Source organism: Poecilia reticulata, linkage group LG2 (assembly GCF_000633615.1).
Source record: "Poecilia reticulata strain Guanapo linkage group LG2, Guppy_female_1.0+MT, whole genome shotgun sequence".
Taxonomy (NCBI): domain Eukaryota; kingdom Metazoa; phylum Chordata; class Actinopteri; order Cyprinodontiformes; family Poeciliidae; genus Poecilia; species Poecilia reticulata.
The window spans coordinates 13,706,307-13,729,906 of NC_024332.1; the positions used below are offsets into that span (position 1 = coordinate 13,706,307).

At 41.1% G+C, this 23,600-nt stretch overlaps 1 protein-coding gene and 2 long non-coding RNA genes across 4 annotated transcripts in view; 2 read left to right on the forward strand and 1 right to left on the reverse strand.

The window, feature by feature from the left end:
* Positions 1-489: 489 nt before the first annotated feature.
* Positions 490-3,899, forward strand: LOC108166079 (uncharacterized). Its single transcript, XR_001776369.1, has 2 exons — positions 490-1,113; positions 1,389-3,899. It is a non-coding gene; the product is annotated as an uncharacterized LOC108166079 (long non-coding RNA).
* A 2,141-nt stretch (positions 3,900-6,040) lies between these two features.
* adcy5 (adenylate cyclase 5) overlaps positions 6,041-23,600 on the forward strand; it is an 86,548-nt gene continuing 68,988 nt past the window's right edge. For both annotated transcript variants that reach the window (XM_008432387.2, XM_008432394.2), the window contains exon 1: positions 6,041-8,156. In XM_008432387.2, coding sequence (XP_008430609.1) covers positions 7,158-8,156 — 999 coding nt within the window. In that variant the 5' untranslated portion in view covers positions 6,041-7,157. The remainder of the gene's footprint in view (positions 8,157-23,600) is intronic.
* Positions 19,571-23,017, reverse strand: LOC103478492 (uncharacterized). The gene is made up of 2 exons (XR_535812.1): positions 22,882-23,017; positions 19,571-19,756 (listed from the first exon to the last, which is right to left on the reverse strand). It is a non-coding gene; the product is annotated as an uncharacterized LOC103478492 (long non-coding RNA).

Genomic DNA, 23,600 nt, shown 5'->3' on the forward strand with positions numbered 1-23,600 from the left:
AATGCTTAGTGGTCACTGCAGTGTAATTGCTTAGAAAAAAAACAATTAAAAAACATTGTGGTGTGAAAACTATGGATAAAACTGTTAAGTATTTCAAATATTTAAAACAGAAAAACTAATAAAAAAGTATTAATACAGACTGATATAAGACACTTATTTCATGATATTGTAATATTGTTCAGCCTTACCATAATTAGACTATTTCTGTGTTTAAAATCCATTTTAATTAGTTATTATTTAGGATTATTTTCTACGAAATTGAGTTTGATTAGTTTGAATTTAACTACTGAAATTCGTAGTTTGGGTAATGTTATCATTAATCAAATCTATATGAGTTATAGCAACATTTAATTTCCCTTTGGGATCAGTAAAGTTGAATGAATTTCTATCATTTGAAGGCAAAATTGTACCAAGTATTCCTTTTGTCCAGTTTCTAGTGAACATATCTTAGCACACTTAAAATAAGACAAAACTGATTAATAAGAAACTTTTGAGCAAGATATAGAAACTTGTTTAAGTAAATAATTCCTTAATATTGATTAAAACAACTGTTAGTTATTTATAATATGAAACGTTATGTGAAATAATCTGAAGATGTAAGAAATTAAACAAATAGACCATTCAGTCAGTCTTTAAACAGAAAAATAAAACAAATTTAAAGCTCTCACATCTCTATATTTCCTCCTTCCGTATCACAGACGGCTCCCATATGTGAGCATTTATCAGAGCTAGCTTGGTAAATCTGGCTAATCGCTGCTAATATTCTCCATCAAAATGAGAAAATTGACACTTGGCTATTGAGATTTTTTCTTTTAAATTCTATACTTCTTTAAAAATATATATTGAGCCAGCCAGGTTGGCTGGCCTTCTACTTAAGAATCTGTAAGTACACTTCTGTCTGTTTTGTCTATATTGTATCAAATTTTAGGGAGATTTTTAAATCGCTATTTAAAACGTGTTGTTCGTAATGGTTCGGATGACCGGAGTACCCCAAAAGAGACCTAATTACTTGTTTCTTTTTTTTTTTTTTTTTTTTGCTTTTCTTTTAGGTGATTTTTTTTTTAATATATATTTTTAAAACACACACACAATAAGTCATCTGCCATCGTTAAGGTAAGAATATTTGAATGCAGAGCGTTTCAAACTGTTCTGGGTCTCATCATTTTCAAATAGGCATTGTAGTAAATATTTTAAAATCATGTTTGTTTTATTGTGCAAGTGATATTTTAAAGCGTTTTATTCTGTCATAGTTTGACTGAAAAAAACAAACTGCATGACAAGCATTAAGTCTGGTGTTTAGGTCTCAACTAGCCATTTGTTTGGTCAATGAAAATGGGAGCGTGAGATTTACCAGTGTTTTAATACTTTTTAAAAATTATTTTCTAAAGAGTACTATGGAGAAGCGCGACAAAGGCTTGCAAAGGCAGAAGCAACATCCGATCTTCAAACAGATGATATTCCAGAAAAGTGACTAGAAGGTAATGTGGAACAGGGACTTCTGTAACACACAACTCTAGATCTTCTGTCTCCCTAGTTGTCATTTGAGCTGCTCTGTTATTTTACCCATTTGGTTCTCTTWGCTTTACTTTTTCCTCCTAATCCTTCAAAATTTATTGTGACTTAAATTGATACATATATTAACCATTAATATTTTGTCCATGTATAAAAGTAAGTATATAAGCTATGTGTGAAGCAATAACAAATCAATTTTAAAATGTTGTCTTGTAATTGTCATTATACTTAAGGTTGCCGTGGTTGCAGAAATTGGAGGAGGATCTATAGATGATGCAGTAAAATGAGCTGTACGATAAACAATCCTAAGTTACTAAATCATAACTTCCTGATAGCCTGGCTAGCTGATTAATACTGGTTCTGATTGGCTAGCTGATTAATACTGGCTCTGATTGGCTAGATGATTAATACTGGTTCTGATTGGCTGTTTCTGACTGAGCTGAGTAATTCTGCAGAAATAGGGAGGAGGTTGAGGAGATCGATTATTTTCAGAGATTATCTTATTTTAGGACAGCAAAAGTTTTAATACATATGTAAAATATTTTTGTTTAAGTTACATGCTGCAGCTTTAAGCAGACTTTCGGTGTGAGAGTTCACTGCTGGGTGGAGGTTGAGCAGCGCTACGTCTGCGAAATATTATTGCCAGTAGTGGCGGTTCAAGAACGAGAGCAGAACCAGCATCTTACACCGTTGGCGCAACGACCAAAATCATTTTTCGGTGTATTTGTTGAGCTTTCTGGCCGTGATGCTAATCTGGGTGAATGTCACTAGTTGTTCGCTGCTTTAACTTCTATCTGACCACTCCAGATGTCCTTTTGTTTCTACATTGGGCCTCGATGTAGCCAAACTCCCAAGTTTTTAAATGCCATATTAGATTCATTATGTTGGTGCATTTGACAAGGTAATTTTCCAACCCAACACGCAAACATCCCCATTCACTCAGAGCGTTATAGTTCCATACGACAGGATTTGTTGTTGCGCCCTTGCGCCGTGTCACAGAAAGAGTAGATCAGCTGCACACGCAGGCTGCAAATGAGATACATGTGATCCGCAACAAGTGACCGTGATCGGCGATCACCAATCATACACTTTTTCACGGAAATCCACCGATTGTGATCGGTGGCCGATCGATCGGCACACCTCTAATATGTACATAATAATAATGACTCAAGAGTGCTTTGACTTTGGCAGATGTCTGCAAGCATGTCTGCCCTGTGAAGGGGAAGATGCAAATCTCATTAATGTTACATTGTACATTGACTGGGCATATCCAGAGTGCAAATCTTCTTTCTCTTAAGCCATTCCTTTTGCTGGAATGCTTTGGATCATTGTCTTGTTGCATAATCCATTTCCGTCCCAGCTTCAACTCCCTGCCTGATGGCAGGAGATTCTGGTCAAGAATTTGTTGATAGTCCTGGGAATTGATGGTTCCCTGGATCATATGGAGTCGTCCAGGTCAGGAGGCAGAAAAGCAGGCCCAGATTTTCACACTTCCACCACCATGCTTCACTGTAGGGAGGAGGTACTTTTCTGTAAATGCAATGTTGACTTTTCTCCAAACATGGCACTTTTGATTGAGGCCAAATAATTCATAATTCAATTTTGGACTCATCCATCCAGAGAATGGACTTCCAGAAAGCCTCTGGTTTGTCAAAGTGCTCTCTGGCAAAGCTTAAACGGGCAACTTTGTTCTTTCTTGAGAGTAGAGGCTTCTTTCTAGAAGCTCTCCCATGAATACCATGTCTATTGATATTTTGCCTGATTGGAGATGCATGTACATTTATCCCAGATGCTGACAGAGAGGTCTGCAGCTCTCTAGAGGTGATGCSTGGGTTGGCCTTTACCTGCATTATTATTTTTCTGGTGTTTCTTTGTGGAAGTTTTGGTGGCTGTCCACTTCTGGRCAGGGTTGCGGTGATGCCTAGTGCCCTCCATTTGTAAATGATTTGTCTTACAGTGGATGGATGAAGCTGGAATCTTTTGGTGATGATCCTGTAGCTTTCCCCAGACTGATGGGCTGTCACCACCTTGCTGATATCCTCAGATGTCTCCTTTCCTCTCAGCGTTGTCGATCTCTTCTTTATGCCTTGACACAACCAACCAAATCACTTTGGTCCTCTCCCTTTCAACCAGTGTGGCCCAAAACTTTTCCCAAGGATGTCTCATTTGATTTGTCTGTCTAACTGATTACTTGAGCACTCTGATGTGTTTCACCTGAGTCTTTTACCTAGTTGACTTTACCAGTGCAGCTGTGGTTCATTTACTTTTGCAGATGCTCTGATTCCATTTTCCAGTTAGTTTGCTTTCAACTCACACATTTTCCTCAAAACAAGTGAATGGAATTGATGAACATAAACCTGACATTTCATATTTAAAAACTGGTAATGTGAAAATAAGAAAATCATGGTAAAAATAAAGAAAAATCTAAACTACTCAACTAGTTCACAAACTTTCAAGCAGCACTGTATATATTTATATCTACAGATATAAATATATATTTACATAACTCGATATCTAGTGATATAGATAACTAGATATAATTATATATCTACATATAGATCTATGTTTATACATTTGTTATATTAAACTAGTTTCTGTTATTTTCACATATGCCATATGAATAATGTTGTCTATTTTTTTTACCAGTTCATTTCTTGTTGTGGCATTATTTGCTCTGTGTTAATAAAGTTCTTGTAGTTGAAGAGTTTTTAAAAAACTGACAATATTTCAAATGACTAAATAAAAGCCTTGACAAAAATAAATATTTAATCTCTTTTCTTATATGCAAGTTTTGTGCTAAAGCATTTTAGTACTTTGGTTTGTTGATTAAGATTGTATATCTATTAATGTAATTCACTTCCAGGTTAGGTGAGAAACACCCCATTGTTCCTACAGGAATAAGGCATCTGGCTCCCACTGAAAACCCAGTCAGGGCCTGTTAAACCCATATGGGCTACAGCATATGGGCGCTCATGGAAAATGTGGAAATACACATTTGTTACCCATGCTAGCCCAGTTTACACCCATTTGGGGCCCAGGGAAATATTCCTGAAAGCACCCTAGTGGGTCACAGATGGGCCTCATGTAAGTTACCCATCTGGGCCCCACTCGAAACCCAGTCGGCACCCATTTAAATTACCTGGGCAAACCCATGTGGGGCCATCATGGAACCCGTGGACAATCCCACTTGTTACCCATATTCTAGCCCAGTTTAGACCCAGTTGGGGCCCACATAGGTATGCTGGCTGGGTACAGCGGGCAATTGACGTCGCGGCAATTCATTGTACCGGTGAGTGCACTGTAGTGACAGGGAAAAGTAACAACTTCCTCTAGGAACTACAATCTATGGGATGAAAGCAGACGGTGACATCGGTCTTGTCGGTTTTTGTTTTACTCTTTAGTACATATTTTAGTTTGTTCTATCGTGTTTATTTTGAGAGTGGTCTAAATCTGGAGATTTCCATTTGTCTCGCCTCTGCAGTAAGGAACAACACAGGACTTGACTAAATTAAGTGTTGAACTCATGATTACATATGTTTTTAGTTGAGCGAAGGTTGTGAGAAATGTGCGCCCCTGCATGGCACCATTCATCCAAGAGCCACCACTGATTTTGATTTGAATAAATTACCACAATAGCATGGCCTGTAATGCTACTTTCCAAACAAAAATGACAGAAGAATTATTACGTGACATTTTTTTAAGACACAACCACAAACCTTGTTGAAATTAAGAAACAAATACACACTTTAATAAATACCACCTTATTAAAAAAAAGACTATTTAGGAACAGTATAACAAATAAAAATATATGGTTGTAAATTTGAAAGATGTCGCTTTTATCTTTTGCTTTCTTGTGTATCTTCCATGTGTAATTTGGAAATGTAAAACCGCGTTTGGAATGGGGCCCGTTAAATGTGGCTGGCCCTTGGCCCCGTTCTTCCAGGAATCGCGACTGAAAAAACGATTAATGAGCCAAGTAGTCTAATTTGATGTAGGTTTTTTATTATACAAAAAAAAAAGAAAACTGATTTACAATTTAAAAACAACTGAAGAACTGAACTGAAGAGGGAGGAACATCATTAACAAATGAATGAAAAGTGAGCCTTTTAAGTTTTCAACCACCAAAAGGAGACAATTGAGAAACATAAAACTGCAGTAGAGACTACGTGTGTATATATTTTTGTATTATTCTTTTGGAGTTAAGAGTGTGTTGACTATTGAGATCCAGAAGCCATTGGAGCAAAGAGGAAAAACATCCGACCCCTTAGTTGGTCCATCATATGTGGTTTTTGCGTGTGCGAGCTGTTCCAGCTGCGGGGCCGCTGAGTTCCGCCAATTCATTGAAAGGCGTCCGTGGGGGTCGCGCAGCCTCCGGATCGTGGGCGCGTGGTGGTGGGAGAGGGGGAGAGAGATTGATCGGCCCGCGATCCAATGGAAGCTCTCCGGAGAGTGACTCACCCTCTTCCCCTTTCCAATGGAAGCGCGGCGGAAAGGCGGGCCACAGGAAGCACACTTGGTTGAATGATCGAGTGACAATCGGCGGCAGCGGCGGCGGGGATCTGTCTCTTCGTTGTGTGGGGGGGTGGATTTGTTTGTGATGCCACGCTCGGAACGGACACCGACGGCTCTCTCCGGAGGCTGCGGGAGCACGCTCTGAGCACCCGAAGGACGCGGACGCTCCCTGTGAAATGCTTGCCGCTGTCCGGCTTGCGGATCCACAGCCTGCAGCCCGCCGGACACCTCGGCAGTGAGCGATCTGAGCGGCGATGATGGACAGCTGTTGGTCATTGACTGTGCGGCGTTAGCGGGCTGACGATGAGCTGCTGGCGCGGCGACACACGCTGTGCCGTTGACCACGACTGCCAGAGGAGGACGAGGAGGAGCGGCTGAGCTCTCTCCTCTTTGCTCCCCGTGTTGTGAGATGATCGTGATGTTGTTGWTGATGATGATGATGATGATGACGATGATGATGCCTCATTTTGGCCAAACGTATGGCTACCGTCAAGGCTAAAACGTTTTTTTTTTTGCAAAGCACAGGTGCATGGAGATCGTAGGTGCCAACATGGGACCTCGCTTTCTTTCTTTCTTTCTTTCTTTTTTTGGTTTTGTTTCGATGCTCATCGCAGGAGGCGACCACAGGAGTACAGGAAGCAGATCGGCCGTAATGGATTCACGGTGTAACTGATGGCGCTGCGCTATGATCTCCGGGGATCTTCCGAGTTGCGTAATGCATTTATTCCATCTACAAGGCGCGCTGCCGCGCAACCTCTCCACGGATGAGCGCTAATTGGGGCCCCGATGATGTAGAGCCAAATCCACCTGGATCAAGCGCTGCTTCCCCCCTGTGACTTGTCATGTTCAATTGATTTCCCTTTTTTTTCCCCYTTTTTTTTTTTTACCCCAAAGGATTTTTTTGGGCCACTTTTTTCAAAATTAATGTTTTTTTTTTCAGCATTAAATATATTTAGATCGTTCTCAAAGATGAACAGCTCACTTTGTATGAGACATTTAAACCGAGTCAACCTTGTGACTGAATAGTCCCCTGACTTTGTTTTTTTTTTTTTTTTCTTATCCCCCCTCCTCCTCACGCGGTCAGTGGAGCGAAACTTTTCCTGTGTGACTGTTTATCCGTTGCGTCCTGCACAATGTCCAGATCAAACAGCGTCAGCCCGCCCGGACTCGGTGCGCCCGGGCTGAGGGGAGGGACCGAGCACAGGTCAGCCTGGGGAGAGGCTGACTCAGTGGCCAACGGGTGCCCATACTCAGCCAGATCTCCGCGCAAGAAGCTCACCCGCACCAACAGCCGCTGGAGGCAGCAGCAGCAGCAGCAGGGGGAGGAGGAGGCGGAGGATGTCGATCCGGAGCGCCGGCCTCCTCCAGGGCGAGCCTCCACGACCGTCAGCAGCAGGGTCAGCTTCAGGTCCCGCTCGGCTTGGCAGGACCATGGCGAGGAGCCGGAGAGCCGCGGCMACAGTAACCCCGCGTCCGCGAAGCGCGCCGACCTAGCCGAGGTGAGACCCAAGTCCGTGGAGCTGGGTCTGGAGGAGCGMCGAGCCAAATCGCGGAGCGACAACAACAAGGGGGAGCGGGAGGAAGACGGGGTCATGCCGGAGGTGAACGTCTCCCTGGTGGCGTGCTGCGTCAGCGTCATGCACGTCTTCAAGTCCAAGAAGTTCCAGTCGGAGAAGCTGGAGCGGCTCTACCAGCGCTACTTCTTCCGCCTCAACCAGAGCAGCCTGACCATGCTGATGGGGGTGCTGGTGCTGGTCTTCACCGTCATGCTGGCCTTCCACTGCTCCGGAGCTCCGACGGTCACCTACGCGGTGGTGTTCTCCCTGGCCATCTTCCTCACGCTGGTGCTCATGGTGGTGTGCAACCGGAACGCGTTCCACCAGGACCACATGTGGATGGTGTGCTACGCCGTGATCCTGCTGGTGATTGTGATCCAGGTGATCGGCGTGCTGCTGGTGCGGCCCCGCAGCGCCTCGGAGGGCATTTGGTGGACCGTGTTCTTCATCCATGTCATCTACACGCTGCTGCCCGTCAGGATGCGCGCCGCGGTCATCACTGGAGTTATTCTCTCCGCCATCCACGTGGCCCTTTCTTGGGTGTTAAACGGAGTGGACAGCTTTCTGTGGAAGCAGGTATGTGATCTGTGCGGATAGAGATTTGGAGAGGTTTTTTTGGGGGGAGTGGGAGGGGGTTACGCGCGCGGTTCGTCGTGCGTAAAAAAGAAAAGAAAACAAAAAAACCAAAAACCGCACAGGAGTCTAAACCGACAGCTTGTTGAGCGCCTTTCCACTTAATTATTACTGTGATGCTGAAAAGTTTTGATCAATTTCTGTACAGGCAGGYACGTTTCTGCATTGAGGGGAGTGAAAAAAACAACAACCTCCTTTGTCTTTTATAGAGTTGAATCGAACTCCTTTAAGATCCACCTGATGGCCTGTTTGTTTAAGCTTTTTAGATTCAGTGGAATCAGCCTGCTGGGTCATGATCAGAAGAAGCTTTTACTTCACTTTTGCAGAAATATGAAAATTATTTGAAGGAGATTTGTCTTTTAATATGAAACATGTTTTGGCTTGATACTGGGATGAATTTTAAATATTGACAACTCCATCCATCTTCTTGATACCCTTGTCCCTCAGTGGGGTCGGGAGGTGCTGGTGCCCATCTCCAGCTAACGTTCTGGGTGAGAGGCAGGGTCACCCTGGACAGGTTGCCAGTCTGTAGCAGGGCAACACAGAGACACACAACCATGCACACACACTCACACCTAGGGGCAATKTAGACAGACCAATTAACCTGACAGTCATGTTTTTGGACTGTGGGAGGAAACCRGAGTACCCGGAGAAAACCCAYGCATGCACAGGGAGAACATGCAAACTCCAGAAAGACCGGGGCCGGGAATCGAACCCAGAACCTTCTTGCTGCAAGGCAGCAGCTCTACCAACTGCGCCACTGTGCAGCCCTTATTGACAAATCCTTTATTTATTTTTTTACAATTTATTTTGAGTTGGGAACAGTGATTTAAAAAACACACATTTTTGTGTGTCATTGTGACATTTCTTATTCAGTTTCTACCAGATTAGTGYTAGATGTCCTTTTTTCCCCTCTATTTTTTGTTTTATTATTACATGACTTCTGCGTTGTAGTGAGAGTAAAACTTCAATTTCTGCCTTTCTCTTCTGTTTGGCTCAATTGTTACTTCAGACAGAGAGCTGCATATCCATATTTGTCATATTTCTTCTTAACAGAACCATTACACAGTTTGACAAGAATCAGAATTGGATTCTTTGTGGTCAGAAATATCTAATTGTGCATAAATTGTGTGATCTGGATTTTAACTATGGTTAAGAGGAGGACTGCATGTAAGCTTTGCTACTTTTTGTCAGATTTTTTTTTTAAAGAAAAATTTGCATTTGTTTGATTTTCAAAGAGATGTTCATTCTCAAAGAGTTTTTACAGATAGTAGCCAAGTTGCAGAGTGACAGCTGACTGATCACTGCTTGATTTTCTTTTTTTTTTTTCTTTCTTACCCAAAGCTTCCTTTCAGTATCTGCATGTCGAATGTCACTTTTGGAGATGTATGCCATGAAGGGAAGTAAATACCGATGACAGATGTTCTTGTTTTACAAATGTGGTTCTGTAATGAGCTCAGTCGGGCCGGTTTCAGAGGATGTTCTGTTTTTGTCATTGTCCCTCTGCTACATGTCATAACGTCCCGGTACTCCTGCTGGTGTTTCAGTAAGCACTTCTCATGGCGAGTAGAGGGATGCTGACACATGCTGGTTTCATTTACCCGGCTCTTTTTTTTTTTTTTTTTTTTGAAGATGCACTCAGTGGAAAAGTTGACTTTCTCCAGCTCATTGTGTTCTTCTTACCCTCAAACTGCTGCACCCTTTGTTGTTTGCGCCTTGCTATAAAACGGCTTGCCACTTTTGCAGGCCTTGTTTTTTTTTTTTTGGCCCTGTGGAGCTCGTCATAAACATTCACTTTTAACAGCACGGCTCTTATTTGTTAAGCACTTTCATAAGAATGCCTAAATGAGCAGGGGAATTTTGAGCCTCAGCGTCTCTTGCATCCGAGGACGTCCCTGAAGAACGTGGACTTTGGAGGATGTGTTAAGTTTACAGATTTCTCCTGTTATGTTTATTTTTATATATATCTGAGTTAAGTTTTGTTAATAGAAATGCATTTTTGAAATGGGAAGGAAAAAAAAAAAACTAAAATCCACCCAAGATTTGTGTGAAAAGATCTTTTATGTCACTGCTGAGGAATTTTGGACCGGTCTTCGTTGGASAGAATTGTTGTTTCAGTTGTGCCAAATTGGAGGGTTTTCTAAGATGAACAGCCTGATTCAAGCTACACCACAGCGTTTCAATCACAKTCAAATCTGGACTTTGACTTGGCCACTCAAAAAAAAAAAAAACCTGTTCTGGTTTGTGAGCCATTCAGAGATGGTGGCCTCACATATACCACCGGTGCTTTTCAGTAGCAGTGCTACATTTAATAGTCGCGTGTATAATTTTTTTATTTAATTTTTTTTGGTGACACTACTTTTCAAAGTCCGAAGTGARCACGTCGTTATTTCAAATMCCAACAAAAGCAGCGAGTGCGTCTTTATTGCAGGGGACATTTAGTTAAAACGCCTTTTTTARAAACTCAACGAAGCATCTCGCCRTCTCAATTATCAAAGGATCTTCTGCACTGTAAACTTGCAAAAGAATGTGTCAATTAGCGGAAAGCCTGGAGTTTCACTCTTTGTTTTGTTTTCGAGGTCTAATGTTTGGTTACGTAAGCAAAGTCCAGGCTGGTTTATGGTGTGATTGTGTGGACGGCGGCTTGTTGTGCTCGTGTTTCCAGCGGAAGCCACGCTGGTCTTCTTCACACGCTGACGTGGGAACAAACTGCTGGATTTGATGTTGTTTCCGCGCCGTGTTGCTGTTTTCATATCTGATCTCCTCTCCTCGTTCACTCAGAACCTTGTTGCTTGTTGGTAGTTACTAAATATTCAGTATTTCTCATGCTTTTCCTTATAATGTGCATCTTTTTCAGTTGTATTTTCTGTTGATATCAAAGCTTTTCTCCCCTTTTAGAGCACTTCCGTTTCTGAACTGTAGAGGGAGCCGTGTTTGGTCTTCGGGGTGAATTTGGAGAGTGGGTGGTAAAGTTTGGAGCAAATTCAGGTTTTGGTATTGTTTTCGGTTTATATGAACAGTCATTAAATATTTGTCACATAAAGAAACATGAGTGAGTTAAGATATAGAAAACAGTTTTTGTCTATTATGGTTAAGAGAAAATATTTTTTTGGATTAATTTCTTCATTTTTTTTAAAGGATGTGTTCATGTTAATTCACAGATTCAAATGCTTACCCATGAACTGGATTTTGAGGGTGATCGTGTTCAGATGTCTGTGAGTATAAAACTGATTCCTGACTCAGTACATGCTAGCAGACCAGCAGACCCAGTTGGCAGGATTCCAATGGTAATGGGTTTTCTGGCTGCCTAATTGTGCTGCTTGTAATGTGTGGAAATTCAAAACAGATGCCCACAATATCTGTTTTTTTTTAAATATTTATCCACCTTAGAGTCATGGCACAATAATCTGGTTTTTGACCAGATTCTGAACTCTTAAGATTTATTTATTTTTTCTTCCATAATTTGTCCTCATCCTCTATGGAAGCTTCCCAATGCTTGCTTTTTAATTTCATGTGAAACGAGCGTGGATGTAGGCCAGCTGAGGATGTCTTCAATAAACCGGTGCTGACGCATTCTGCTGCATATTCAGAAAACTCGCCTCTGTGTTCCTGTAACTTAGCAACAGATGGTATGTCACATACCATCCGTTGATGGTAAACGCCGACCAACTTTTTTTTTTTTTTTTTCAGCACCGGTGTGCTCGTACTTCCAGGCTTATGCCGTTATATTATTCTGGCTCAAACAGAGGAAAAGGATTTCAGAAAAAAAAAGTATTCAGCTTATCCTTTCTCTCATTTTTCTAAATAATCTTTTTTTTTTAATGTGTAAAAAGTGCTCATAAAAATTGCAAGTTAAAAAGAATGTGCTTCAGCTATGACCTGAAAAGTGTCGTTTTCATATAGGTGTCTAAAAAACTAAAAGCAAAGCTTCGATCCTTCGATCAGGTTTACATTATTGTGACCGGCTCCAATCGATATTGATGCTTGAACATGAACACAATGATTCTAATGATTTAGCTTTACCTGAGTGGAGCCCAGCATTCCGACAGGATGCTGCAGCGACCAATACGGTCTTTCTGTTAATGTCACTGTGAATGTCATTGTAAATGTAAAAAAAAAAAAAAATTCTCAATTTTCTTTAGGGAAACTTGAGATTTGCTAGCTTCCAGTCGCATATCAGCTCCATAGTAACGTGTTTGTGCTGATGCACTGACCACACTCTTATCAGCAAAGAATCCTCACATGCACAGAAAGATCAAATTTGTCTCGCCATTTTTATTTTTTTGGAGTACATTTTAATTCTCCACTTGTCCCCTTGCTTTTTAGTATCTAAAACCTTTCAAAACATGGCGTAAATGATCGCTCTGCTGTTGCTCTGCATCAGAGGAAACTGATTTGACGGTGAAATCTCAAACGGATGAATAGTTTCCACGTTGTGTTTTTTATTTAGTAGCAAATACCAACTCATGGAGAAATTATTTTCAGGGGAAATTTATAAATTATGTTATACATTYCCCCCCCCAAACCTGCAATCAATCGGTTTAGTGTGGTAACTCTTCTGTGGGTTAGTATTCAACTCGGGCTGCAAGCCACAGCTCAAATTAGATTTGCGATGTTAATGTGGTTGTTTTCTCTCTCTTTCTCTCTATCTCTCTTTTTTTTTTACATTTTTATCGTCCATGTAAATAAGACTATTAATCTTCATTAAAAATCCTCAACAAATATGTAGACCGACTCAGCATTATGTGACAACTACGCATTTAATTTGTCAGCAGCTGTTAATTTTATGTCGGGTCTGACTGGTACATTAGCGGCGGTGAAGAAGAGCACTTAACTCAGATTTGCAACAACACGTCCATTAAAAAAAAAAAAGAAGAAAAAAGACAAATGCATGTTTGTCCTGACAGTTGATAGAATTGTGAGTTAAGCTTTTTTTTTTTTTTTTCCGGCCCTGCTGTGCATCCTTAATGGGACAACAAAAATCCAAAATCTAGAAATTAACCTGTTTTAACACCACAATATTTCTGCAACATCTACTGATAACCGAGTGCAGGACACTGTTGGTGCCATCCGCTGTAAAAGGCTCTGTATATTTGAAACGACACACTTCTCAGTTAACTCCTCACATTCAGGTTGAGGGTGTGTATATCGGCCTAAATCCTAGTAAATATAAGAAAATCGTCAATCCGAAGTCACTTTACTCTGGGATTGGCCAGATGTCGGAACTAAACCGTACATCCAGGTCGATATTTAATTTCCAGGCATCTTTTGCTCATGAGTCAGAGGGCAATGCTTTAAGGCTAAAAGAAACTGTGTGAAATTCATCCATTTCTCTATGATATTAAACAAAACATAGGATCCACATAGCTTTGAGCTCTTACAAGGGGCCTGAACTCTTTATTTGGTCAGAAAACATTGTCCTGTCACGGTTCCGTGCAGCACATCAGGATCCTGGGATCAGCAGTGCCACCTTATCTTTGATGCGTAGACCACACACACATGCGTGGCTTGATTAGCAGAGAATTTGAAGGAAGAGTGGCTACGCCGGCTTCACGCAGGGGAGACAACCTCATCACACCCACATCTGACTCCCAACGGCCTTTATAAGCCTCTGAAGTGCTGAGTGCATCAGGTGCACACCTCCAAATTGTGCACACAGGCTGGACGCTGGAAGACTGACGGATGTTGAGTCGTCCAGAGTGAAACCACAAATGCAAAACGTTCTTGACAAAACCACCGAGAAGCACACTTGGCTCCATACGCAGAGATAAAGAGGTAGAAGGAAAACACAGTTAGCACAACGTGGATTTTATTATAAGTTTGCGGTAGCTGCCATATGATACCTTAAAAAGAAAACTCTGAACCTTGGTGTTGAACTCCTCCCACCTATTTTGTACATTGTATCAATTATCCTCACTGCACAGAGAGCTGTTCCTGGATGAAGAGTTGCAACAGATCGCTGCTATACAAAACCTCTTCATCTGCAGCTTCATCTTCTAATGATTAAAATGTTGATGGTATTTCCAGACTGAAACTGATTTTGAAGGCGTAGAAACCTCTGAGATTTTCCAAGTTTGATCGACCTTGGAGATCTGATATTGTCCTGTAACTCGCTGAACTCATTGTGTTACAATGCGATGCTCACCTGGAAAATCCTCCATCTCGTCTTTAATCTCTAATCCAGCATGTCGCCTAACAGACTGGGGATTAAAAGCTAATATAAGATGCTCAAAAAAATAAAGGGAACACTTAAGTGTATAAGTGTTCCCTTTATTTTTTTGAGCAGTGTATTTTTTTGCAATTTCTGTCCTGAATCGGCCCTGAACTGAACATCATGACCTCATCTGGATTGTTTGTGTTCTGAATGGTGATATAAGATGAGATATAAGATGAGATTTTCTTTTGTACGCAGTGAAATTATATAGAGCCTCTTTAATGGAGTCACTGGTTGAAAATACAGAGCTGGGAAATGTGCCTAATGTACCACTTGTATGTTTTTGTTGAGCAAAACCATTCACTTCTCAGAAAGGTTGTAAAAACCTTTGCTATAGCAGCGGAGGACCAAACCCTCCAGTACTTGTGTCCTTTCATCTGTTTTATTCTGCTCCCCTCCTTTATTTGCTGTAGTTATTGTTATTGGATTGTGACTTTGACCCAGTCTTGTTGAGTAGCAATCTACATCGTTATAGTTGTGAATCTTATAGCGGTATATTTTTAGACTGTCAAAGTTGGGGTCACTTCTTTTAAAGTTCAGAAATTACGTTCTGCCATGAAGACTCTTTCGATATGGGTATGGAGTTCTTGGCCACGTCTACTTCACTTCCCAAAACCGATTATGCACTGGAAATCCTCACAAACCAGAGGTTCACGTTACTCCCAACTGCGACACTCTACCTGAGCTCACGTGGGCTCACGTAGAGAAAGTTTCCTGTAACCTGCTTCAGAAGTCAAGGATTTAACCCCAGGCTCTGGAGGTCAAGGTCGTCACCCACAGTTGACACGAGGAGAGTGCCGCTATCGCTGTAGTCGGTGGTAGGTTTCCCAACACCTCAACCATCCCTGAGATCAGTGAATATCTCTTTAAGTCGTAGAGGTAATGGAAAGCCGCTCTCTTCCGATGAGGTCTTTTCCTCAAGTCGAGGAGTTTAGGGATCTTGTAGGACGATGAAGGAGGTGAACAGATTGAAGAAATGCGTGCACTGCTTTAATCTGTCGTGGTAAAGAAAGGCCGTAGGGTTTGTAGCTGAGCTCAACCTTAGAGGTGAGGTCAGGGGCACAATCCTCTGGGTTGTGAGCGTTGGAAAAGAAAGCAAACAGCAGCAGGCGTACTCCTCTACTCTCTGCACAGTTCTCAGTCTCCATAACAGCCTTGTTAGCAGCCACACATTGACTCAGGCTTCTATGGCAACAGAAGAATACCACGTGAAACTCTTTAACACAATATGTAGGTCTTTCTAATGCATTTATTGTGCTGTTGTGATGATGTCGTAACCAGACTGGAGAGGCCTTTCCATCAGACGTCTCTTCTTCATCAGCTTGACCACATTTTAAGTGCGTTTCTCTGATCACATGTATAATAAAGCTTTTACTCTCGTGGTATCTACTATTATCTACTGTCTTACTTTTCAGTTTGTCAACACATGATGAACCTGCAGGTTTCTTGGATTGTATTTGTTCTTTCTTTGTGTTTCCACGTGTCACGGTGACACTGCTTGGGTCTACTCTCATTTGAGGAGAAATAATTTTTAGCTACTTTGCTCTTTCTTAATTGCGCTGACCTACGAAACATCAGTCTATTTCAAAAGCCTCACCTTTTCAGATTATTATTCCTCCCTCATCTAAATGTTCCTGACATCCTCAGCAGGTTTGTTTTGTTTTCTTTTTTTCCTTTCAGTAATGGTAAGTAGTATGAGTGACAGTACTTCACAAATAATAACCAGTTATCCAATCTAACATGCCAACTTAAGCATATTTTATTATTATTATTATTATTATTCGGGGGAGTTGTACTGTGACTACCTGGCTTATTCTTTCTTTTTCTCATGTCTGTTTGTGGTTGTTTTGAAGCTCATGAGGGCCGTGGTTTCAGGACCTTGAGAACAGCTGGTCATATGCCGTCCCGCTTTTAGTTTCTCCCTGCAGGACTCCTAGCATGAGACCGCTGACACTGTGGTCTCATTGTGTCGGCTGACAAAGCTTAGCTAGTTCCTTTATGTGTTTTCTGAGGGGAAGTCCTTCTTAGTCTAAGCAAGAAATTGTTATTATGAGCTTTGTGTACAAATGTCTGGAAAAGTTATCAAATAAATGCACTTTTGTTTTTCCCACCCAGATATCAGAGTTGGATTTGGAGGGCAGTTTTAGTTGTTTGTGTGGTGATATGACTGTATCAGTCTTTTGTTTTGTCCAAAAAGGGACTGTAAAGTATTGTCCACCTTAAAAAGTCAATGTCCAGAGTGTGGAGGTGATCTTTGCAGGCATTTTCTACATCTGGTAAAAAAAAAAACACACACACACTCGCACACAAAGGCTATATTGCAGTATCAAAGTATGCCATGGTTTGATCATTGTGCACTGTCTGTGAGCTGGCTGAAAGAAGCCTACCACTTTCCCCATTGCTTAAAAGAATACCATGAGTCAATTGAATAGAAACCAATTATTTTTTTATGTAGTCTCTGCAGTTTGTCGCAGAATTTATAGAAGAGTTTGTAATATCCAGATTATAATCAAGGGTGTGCGCCACAAATCATTAGAAGAACTAAACTCTGCAGTAGTTCCAGTGTGTAGACTACTTTCTAACTTTTCAGACTTGACTTTGAAATATTTTCATTGGGCTTGATTTGTTCATACATAAACTTTAATTTCTGAGGAGAAAAATTGTGTTTCAATTGCTTTGGATTGGAAAACAGGAAGACCTCACAAATTATCGGTGAACATTCACCAACAGGAATGTTCTTAGTTTTATTTATATCTACCTCAATGAACACCTCATACCGAACGTGTGAGTTGCATTATTGTCATTCTGTAATCATGTTTCTCAAACCTTCAGAACTAACGTTGATGTTGGCTCTTATCTTTTAACAGTGGAGAACAGGGGAGCCAATGCGCCGCCATGTCATCATTGGTTCAGTTTTCAACAGGTGACATAATTCTGCTCCCGCTGTGATTGCCCTACCCTGCTGCACTTTTCCTGAAACTTTTTGAAATAAAACAGCTTCGTTGCCTGTGTGGCAAACCAAAAGGTACAAATGACTGAATTAGCTTTCTTTGCTACTAAATAAAAATGTGTGAGTCTAAAGGCACTGAGATAAAAAAGACCTTTCTCAAGCAGCTTGTTTGGACAGACAGGTGCGGTTGCGTAGGAGCAATCTGCAGAGCCAGGTTCTGTGAGACGCTCTGCATCAACACTCGTCATGCTATCCCACATGTCACGTACATGTTACTGAAACTGTGGCGTCGCAGTTGTCGTGTCGTTCCGAGTTCATGCTCTGGAGTCCGTTCTAAACCGTCCTGCTTCTTTTCGTTGGAAGCAGCATATTAATTTCAGCTCTGATTGAGCCGAGTGGCTACTTGGAGTGAAAAACCGTTTCAGCGTTAATATTAGAAAAATGCTTTGGTTCTGTTCCGACTCTTTGACTTAATTTGTATTTATTTTGGCCCTCTTTCTGCTCACTAAATATGACAGTGTTGGCTCTGGTAGAAATGTGTTAATGCTCTCATGATGCACTCCCACTTTTTTTTTTAATTTCCACTGCTATGCAAAACATTTAGATATCATAAGAGGCTGCTTTTAAAAAACTGATCTTATCTGTACAGTAAGAACAGTATTTATGATTTTACAATGTCATAATCCTGCCCATCCATATTTGGAGAACCAGCAGAATAACCTATCAGAGATGCTGCTCTCATTAATGTCAGATTGATTGGACGCTACTTGGACTGAAATTTTGTTTTTTTTTTATTTTCCCATTAGGGCGTACGTTGTTTGTAGCTTATGCTTCAAATGATTGTAATATTTATTTGCTCATAGCAAAAGACATGACGAGTCTCATGATCGTGCCTTTTTAAAAGCGACTCTTATTAAACCCTGGCGTGTTTTTCATGCAATACTGATGGGTTAGTCTCATAAATCACTACCTTACCGAATCACCTTTTTTTTTTTTTTTTTGGAGTTCAAGCTACAAAACTTCCGAGTGTATTTCTCTACCAGCTTTCTACATCGTATGCAGAGCCTGAAATTTCAAGTTCAAGCTCAGTCTAGACGGAGAGCATCTGTGACCATCACTTCTCAGGTCAGGGTTGTCGTTTGGGCCCGGTTCACAGCTATGTCAATACACTCCATCCAGAACATGCAGCCGCCTTCTGGATTTATATTGAGACTAAATTACACAGTTTACCATTCTAGACTTCTAGAGAAAATGGGTTGAACTGGACCATAGTTTGGGGTCTCGTAGTGAAGGGCATTAGATATCACGACATACCACTCAAAAGTTTTTTTATCGCTATGTATCGTTTTGCTTTCTCTCTTCAGATGATCTACTTTGTATTGGTCTGTCACATAAAGTACCAATAAAATACTTACATTAAGGTCATATGATGAATAGTTTTGCAAGACACTGGTATGTACAACACAAACTGGCAGCTGTTGGCCTCCCTTAGTTCTCAGCATCCTTTTCATGCTGTTTACAATTTTTCAAACTGTAAATGTCTCCACCCTGTTTCGACGTCATCCAGCAGGCTGTCACCGTTTCCAAGTCTTGCACATTCAAGGCAGATAGAGGTTGAAATCGCAAATGTAACAAACTTTTAGCAATCAAATGAGCAATTCTGTTGTCTTCTGAAACTTCTCTCTTGCTTCTTTGTAAACTCACAGTGGATTCTATAAAATCAAGATGAAGTTTCAATAATTTATCACATCGCCCGCTGCCAGTTGTTGGCGAACCTGCTTCAAGTGCTGCAGACAGAACTTGTTTGGAACATTTCCTGCAGTCCTGTAGTTCTTCTCGTCTTGGTTCAAGGCTTCTTTCTTGTTTACCTGAGATGAGATTCTGACAGGACATTTGTCTCGAGTGCCTGTTTTGGTGCAGAGACGGACTCTCCTGAAACTGTTCACCTCCTGCTGTTCACTGCTTCCTCCTGGTCCTTGTTGCCGTGCAACCGCATAGCTTAGTAATCATCAAATAATTTCTTTTGAACAGGATTTGTCCTTTTCTAGTTGAAGTACAACTTGTGCTTTACCCTAAGACTGACCCCCTTGCTGGAGAGAACTGTACCTTGGACCAAAAAGTGATAGTAAAAACACAAAAAAAATGATGACAACAGTACATAATGTAACCCAGAAAAAAAAAGAGGACCTGATGTGTTGCCTGTCTGCTGGCCTGTGTGTGTTGTGCCATATTTACTTTAATTAGTGGAACCCTGCTTGCTGCCAGTACCAAAAGGATCGCTTCCTGGTATCATATGTACAGGCCCGCCTCACAATCGGTGAATCAGAGGTACTCCATGGACAGAGACAGTAAATCTCCCTGTACTGGGCATGGCTGCAGCTGGAACAGAAAGTGGATACCGGGTTCATCCTCATGAATACAACCTGGATTATGCGTGTGTGTGTGTGTGTGTGTGTGTGTCTGCGTGGGTGGGCAGCCTCATGTCTGAAACCATTAGAATGCATGAAATCTCAGGAAGCAATTAGTCCCTGCTTCTTGGCAGTATCTAATGTGTTGTTCCCCTTCCACCTGGTCATATTCTGTGCTCTCCACTTCAACCAAAACTCATGATTGATTGGTCTCAGTAGATCCAGGACAAAGTTGTGTTTTATTAATAGGAAATGAAAATCATTTGTTGTTTACCAAGCAATAAATAAAACATCAAACATGTTCGCTCTATCCCTGAAATAACGATCATTGCGATGACTTCCTGAATGCAGTTTCAGAAAAGATCAAAAGCTTCTTAAAGAGACAGAGGCCCAATTTCAAGGCGTTAAAATTACAAAGTCAACTTTCTTCTAAGCCATATTTGATACATACAGCTCTTTTATAGCAACTGAAGGTAACATAGTTGCTTGATTGCGCTATATAATGGGACTGTACGGCTGAGAAACCCGTAATGCTGCCCCTTTAATAACATCTGTGGCCTTCTTAGCCTGAAGCTCCAATAACCCCCCTCCCTCCACTAAACATTCTCAAATGTGAGTGCAGGTACTATATTACAAATTCCAGCATCAACAAAAGAAGAAAAGCTCGCCTCCGTCAACCTGAGTCGTGTGTGCAGCCCCATGAAATGAGCCTCTGTGCATATGTCGCATGTCTTCTCCTCACATGCTGTCATTGTGGAGGTGGCGCGTGGAATCCATTGAGCCCATTATGTTGCCGTTATGTAGATTCTAGGATGTAATTTCATTATCATCGCTAACGAATGCCAATCTTTGGTCTGGTCTGCACATCATTAAAGGCTAGACACGATAGAAATCCTGCTTTGCCATTAAACAAAAATATTCTCAAGTACATGCACATTTACCGGCGACTCATCAGCAAGATGAGGGTCAAACAAAGTGCAATTACTGTGGTATTTATAGGGCCGATTGTGCAACTCTGCCCTGTGATATCTTAGGTAAAGACTCAGATCTTTTACCCAAAATGACCACAAAGCTTATTAAAGGTTACCGTTTACCATATAGAAGAAGAACATATCGTTTACCCGTCTTTAAATTTAATTCTACGAGAAAAAGATACTCTTCGCCGTATTGTGAGGAACATATGTTAAGATTTGTTCAACTCTATTTATGAAAATAGATGGATGTTTTTCTCTAAAATTGCTAGAGTCTCATTTCATCTTGAATCCAGGATTATATCATCCCACCCATTTGTGCTACCTATTTTCAAAGTCATGCATATAAACATTCTGCATGTGCACATTTGAAAAGATTGTCATGTGCAGCATTGCTAAACAAGTTGAGTAAATGCAAAAATATGAAACTACTGCACATGTTTCCCCTCTTATTTATAAATCACTTTACATCTGACAAGCAAATCTCAAAGACCGTTTAAAACACAAAGTGATAAATAATAAAGACCATATCAAGTCCACTTTGTTTGACTGAATCCTGCTTGTAAATTATTATTTTTTTAGACTGTTGTCTGCTGTGTTTATTCTCACAGGATCTAGAATAGTGTCTCTGCACATCTACTTTTTCCCTCCCTTTTTTTTATATTTAGAAAGGACCTGCTGCATTGAGCTAAAGCAGACTCTAAAATTACACAGGGTCCAGATCAGGAGAGAGCAGAGCCGAGCGTCTTTTGACTCTGAGGTTTATCGTTATCCTTTGGCTGGTTGTCAAAGAGCAGACTTATCCCCTCGGATCCCTAGGCAGCGATGTGTTGTGACCGCGGAGCAGCGCAGCAGAGGAGCTCTGGGTGTGATAACGCCGCCGGTCTCCACCGTCCCGCCTTATATGGACGGTGCAGGAGAGCCGCAGCTGCTAAACGGGCTTAGCCGGATACGGCTGCTCACGAGTTACAGGTCAGAGTTAAGTTGTAGCTGTCATCCTCATGAAGCCACCCTGATCCGCGTTATGCCCTGCAAGCGGAATCAAAGGCGGCGCAGTTCAACATAATCTCATGAAGTCGTCTGTTGCCGGAAGTGAAGGTTTTTGGTAGAACCTCTGGATTTCAGTCCACTCAGAAAAAATAAAGAGCTTCATTTATTTATTTACTTGTTGGGGTTTTAGTCCACCTGGTATCTTATATTAACTTGCCTCACATCTTTGTAAGTAAATGATTTCTAGTCCTCATTAGATATGTAATGCATAATAGTTTTTCCTACGTATTTTTTTTTCCCGTTTAATCTTTCTTTTGTTGAAAAGTGGAAAGGCTGAGAACAAGGTGAATACAGCGTCATTTATCATTATGAGACTCTTGGTAAGCAATTGATTGAGAAATTGACTTATAAAAGGGAATTTTAATTGTTCATTAAAGGGAGGCAAAGAGGGAATAACGCAAAATCAACTTTTTAAAGGAGTTTTTACATCTAGAGATTTGTATTATTTATTCATTTAAGCTTTGGTTTGATGTTATTTGTTAGTTTTCTTGGATTGTTCAGTTCCATCGTTATTTTATGTGACTCATTTAATTTAGATGAGTATGTTTGGTGTCTTCTGCTAAAACAGTTTTTAGCTGATTAAACGTGGACACCAATTTTCACATGCAATTTTTACTTTCTTATTGTGACTTCTGCAGAAAGAATAATTTCTTGGACTCTGTTTTTTCCCTCGGGGAATACTTTATATTTTTATGACGAATGATAAAAGGCTCACGAGGAAATCATTTCAGCAGAGGTCTATAAACTGGGGAAACCCGACGCTAATTATGAACTCTGAAAGCCTCGCTTCTGTTCTTCTCCAGGTTGTCTCTATTAAGTACCTTTTTTTCCCCACAAATTTATTTTTTGTGTTAGTTTGGAGTTTTCTTCGAATAACACTGTCATTAGTCTACCTAATTGGCTACATTTCACTACACACTTCCAGTTACATTTCAATGAGGTTAGAGAAATTGTGAAAATTCAAGACTGTAAATAAAAAAGCAATCAAAATACAAAAAAAGATTTTCAGGCATGTTAGCATTCCTGCCTGTGATTAAAGGCAGGAAGACTTTAAAATCAATTCATATCCACTTACCGACAATTATTGTTGAAATACTGAATGAACTGTTTGCTATGTTTTGGATTATTTGAACATCTGAGTTCTGGCGTGCAAAACAATGTAGATATAGATTTGTAGTTGTAAGTCTCCTTGCTCTGGCATTGAATCAAATGAAGACACATTAGACGGTTTCTTTTAAACTGAGCTGCTAGGAAAAGCTGTCACCGCCAAACAACCATTCGAAGTTTTTGGTTGGTCCACCTGCATATTTTAAAAGGCGCTTACAGAGTAAACCGTCCCTGAAACGGGCCAGTTGTAGCTGCGATTCTGTCCGACGGCCCTCCGGTTTGTTTTGGCTTGGTGCTGAGGAAACCGCGGCGTGGGCGTGTTTGATCACTCAGAACATGTCTGCTGGCCCCCCAGTCTGGCTATCAGACACCCGAGCGCAACAGACGGGCAGACGCAGAACATCACAAAGCCGGTGTGGATTAAACTGTGAACCGAGGAGCTGAGTGTGAGGCATGTGACGCACGTTCATAAATTCAGGCCGAGGCAAGACACCTTTTCAGTTCTCCTGCATCTTTATTTTCCTGCCAGATATCAGAAATTCACTAGTGCCACAGCTAACAACAACAAAATGATACCAAGCTGATAAACATGGAAATTAGAAGAACCTCAGCGGTATTTCTTTTGAAGTCCATCATAAAATATTCAAAGCAAAAGCGCTCACTGTGCCAGAGGCGGCAGTGCTGTTT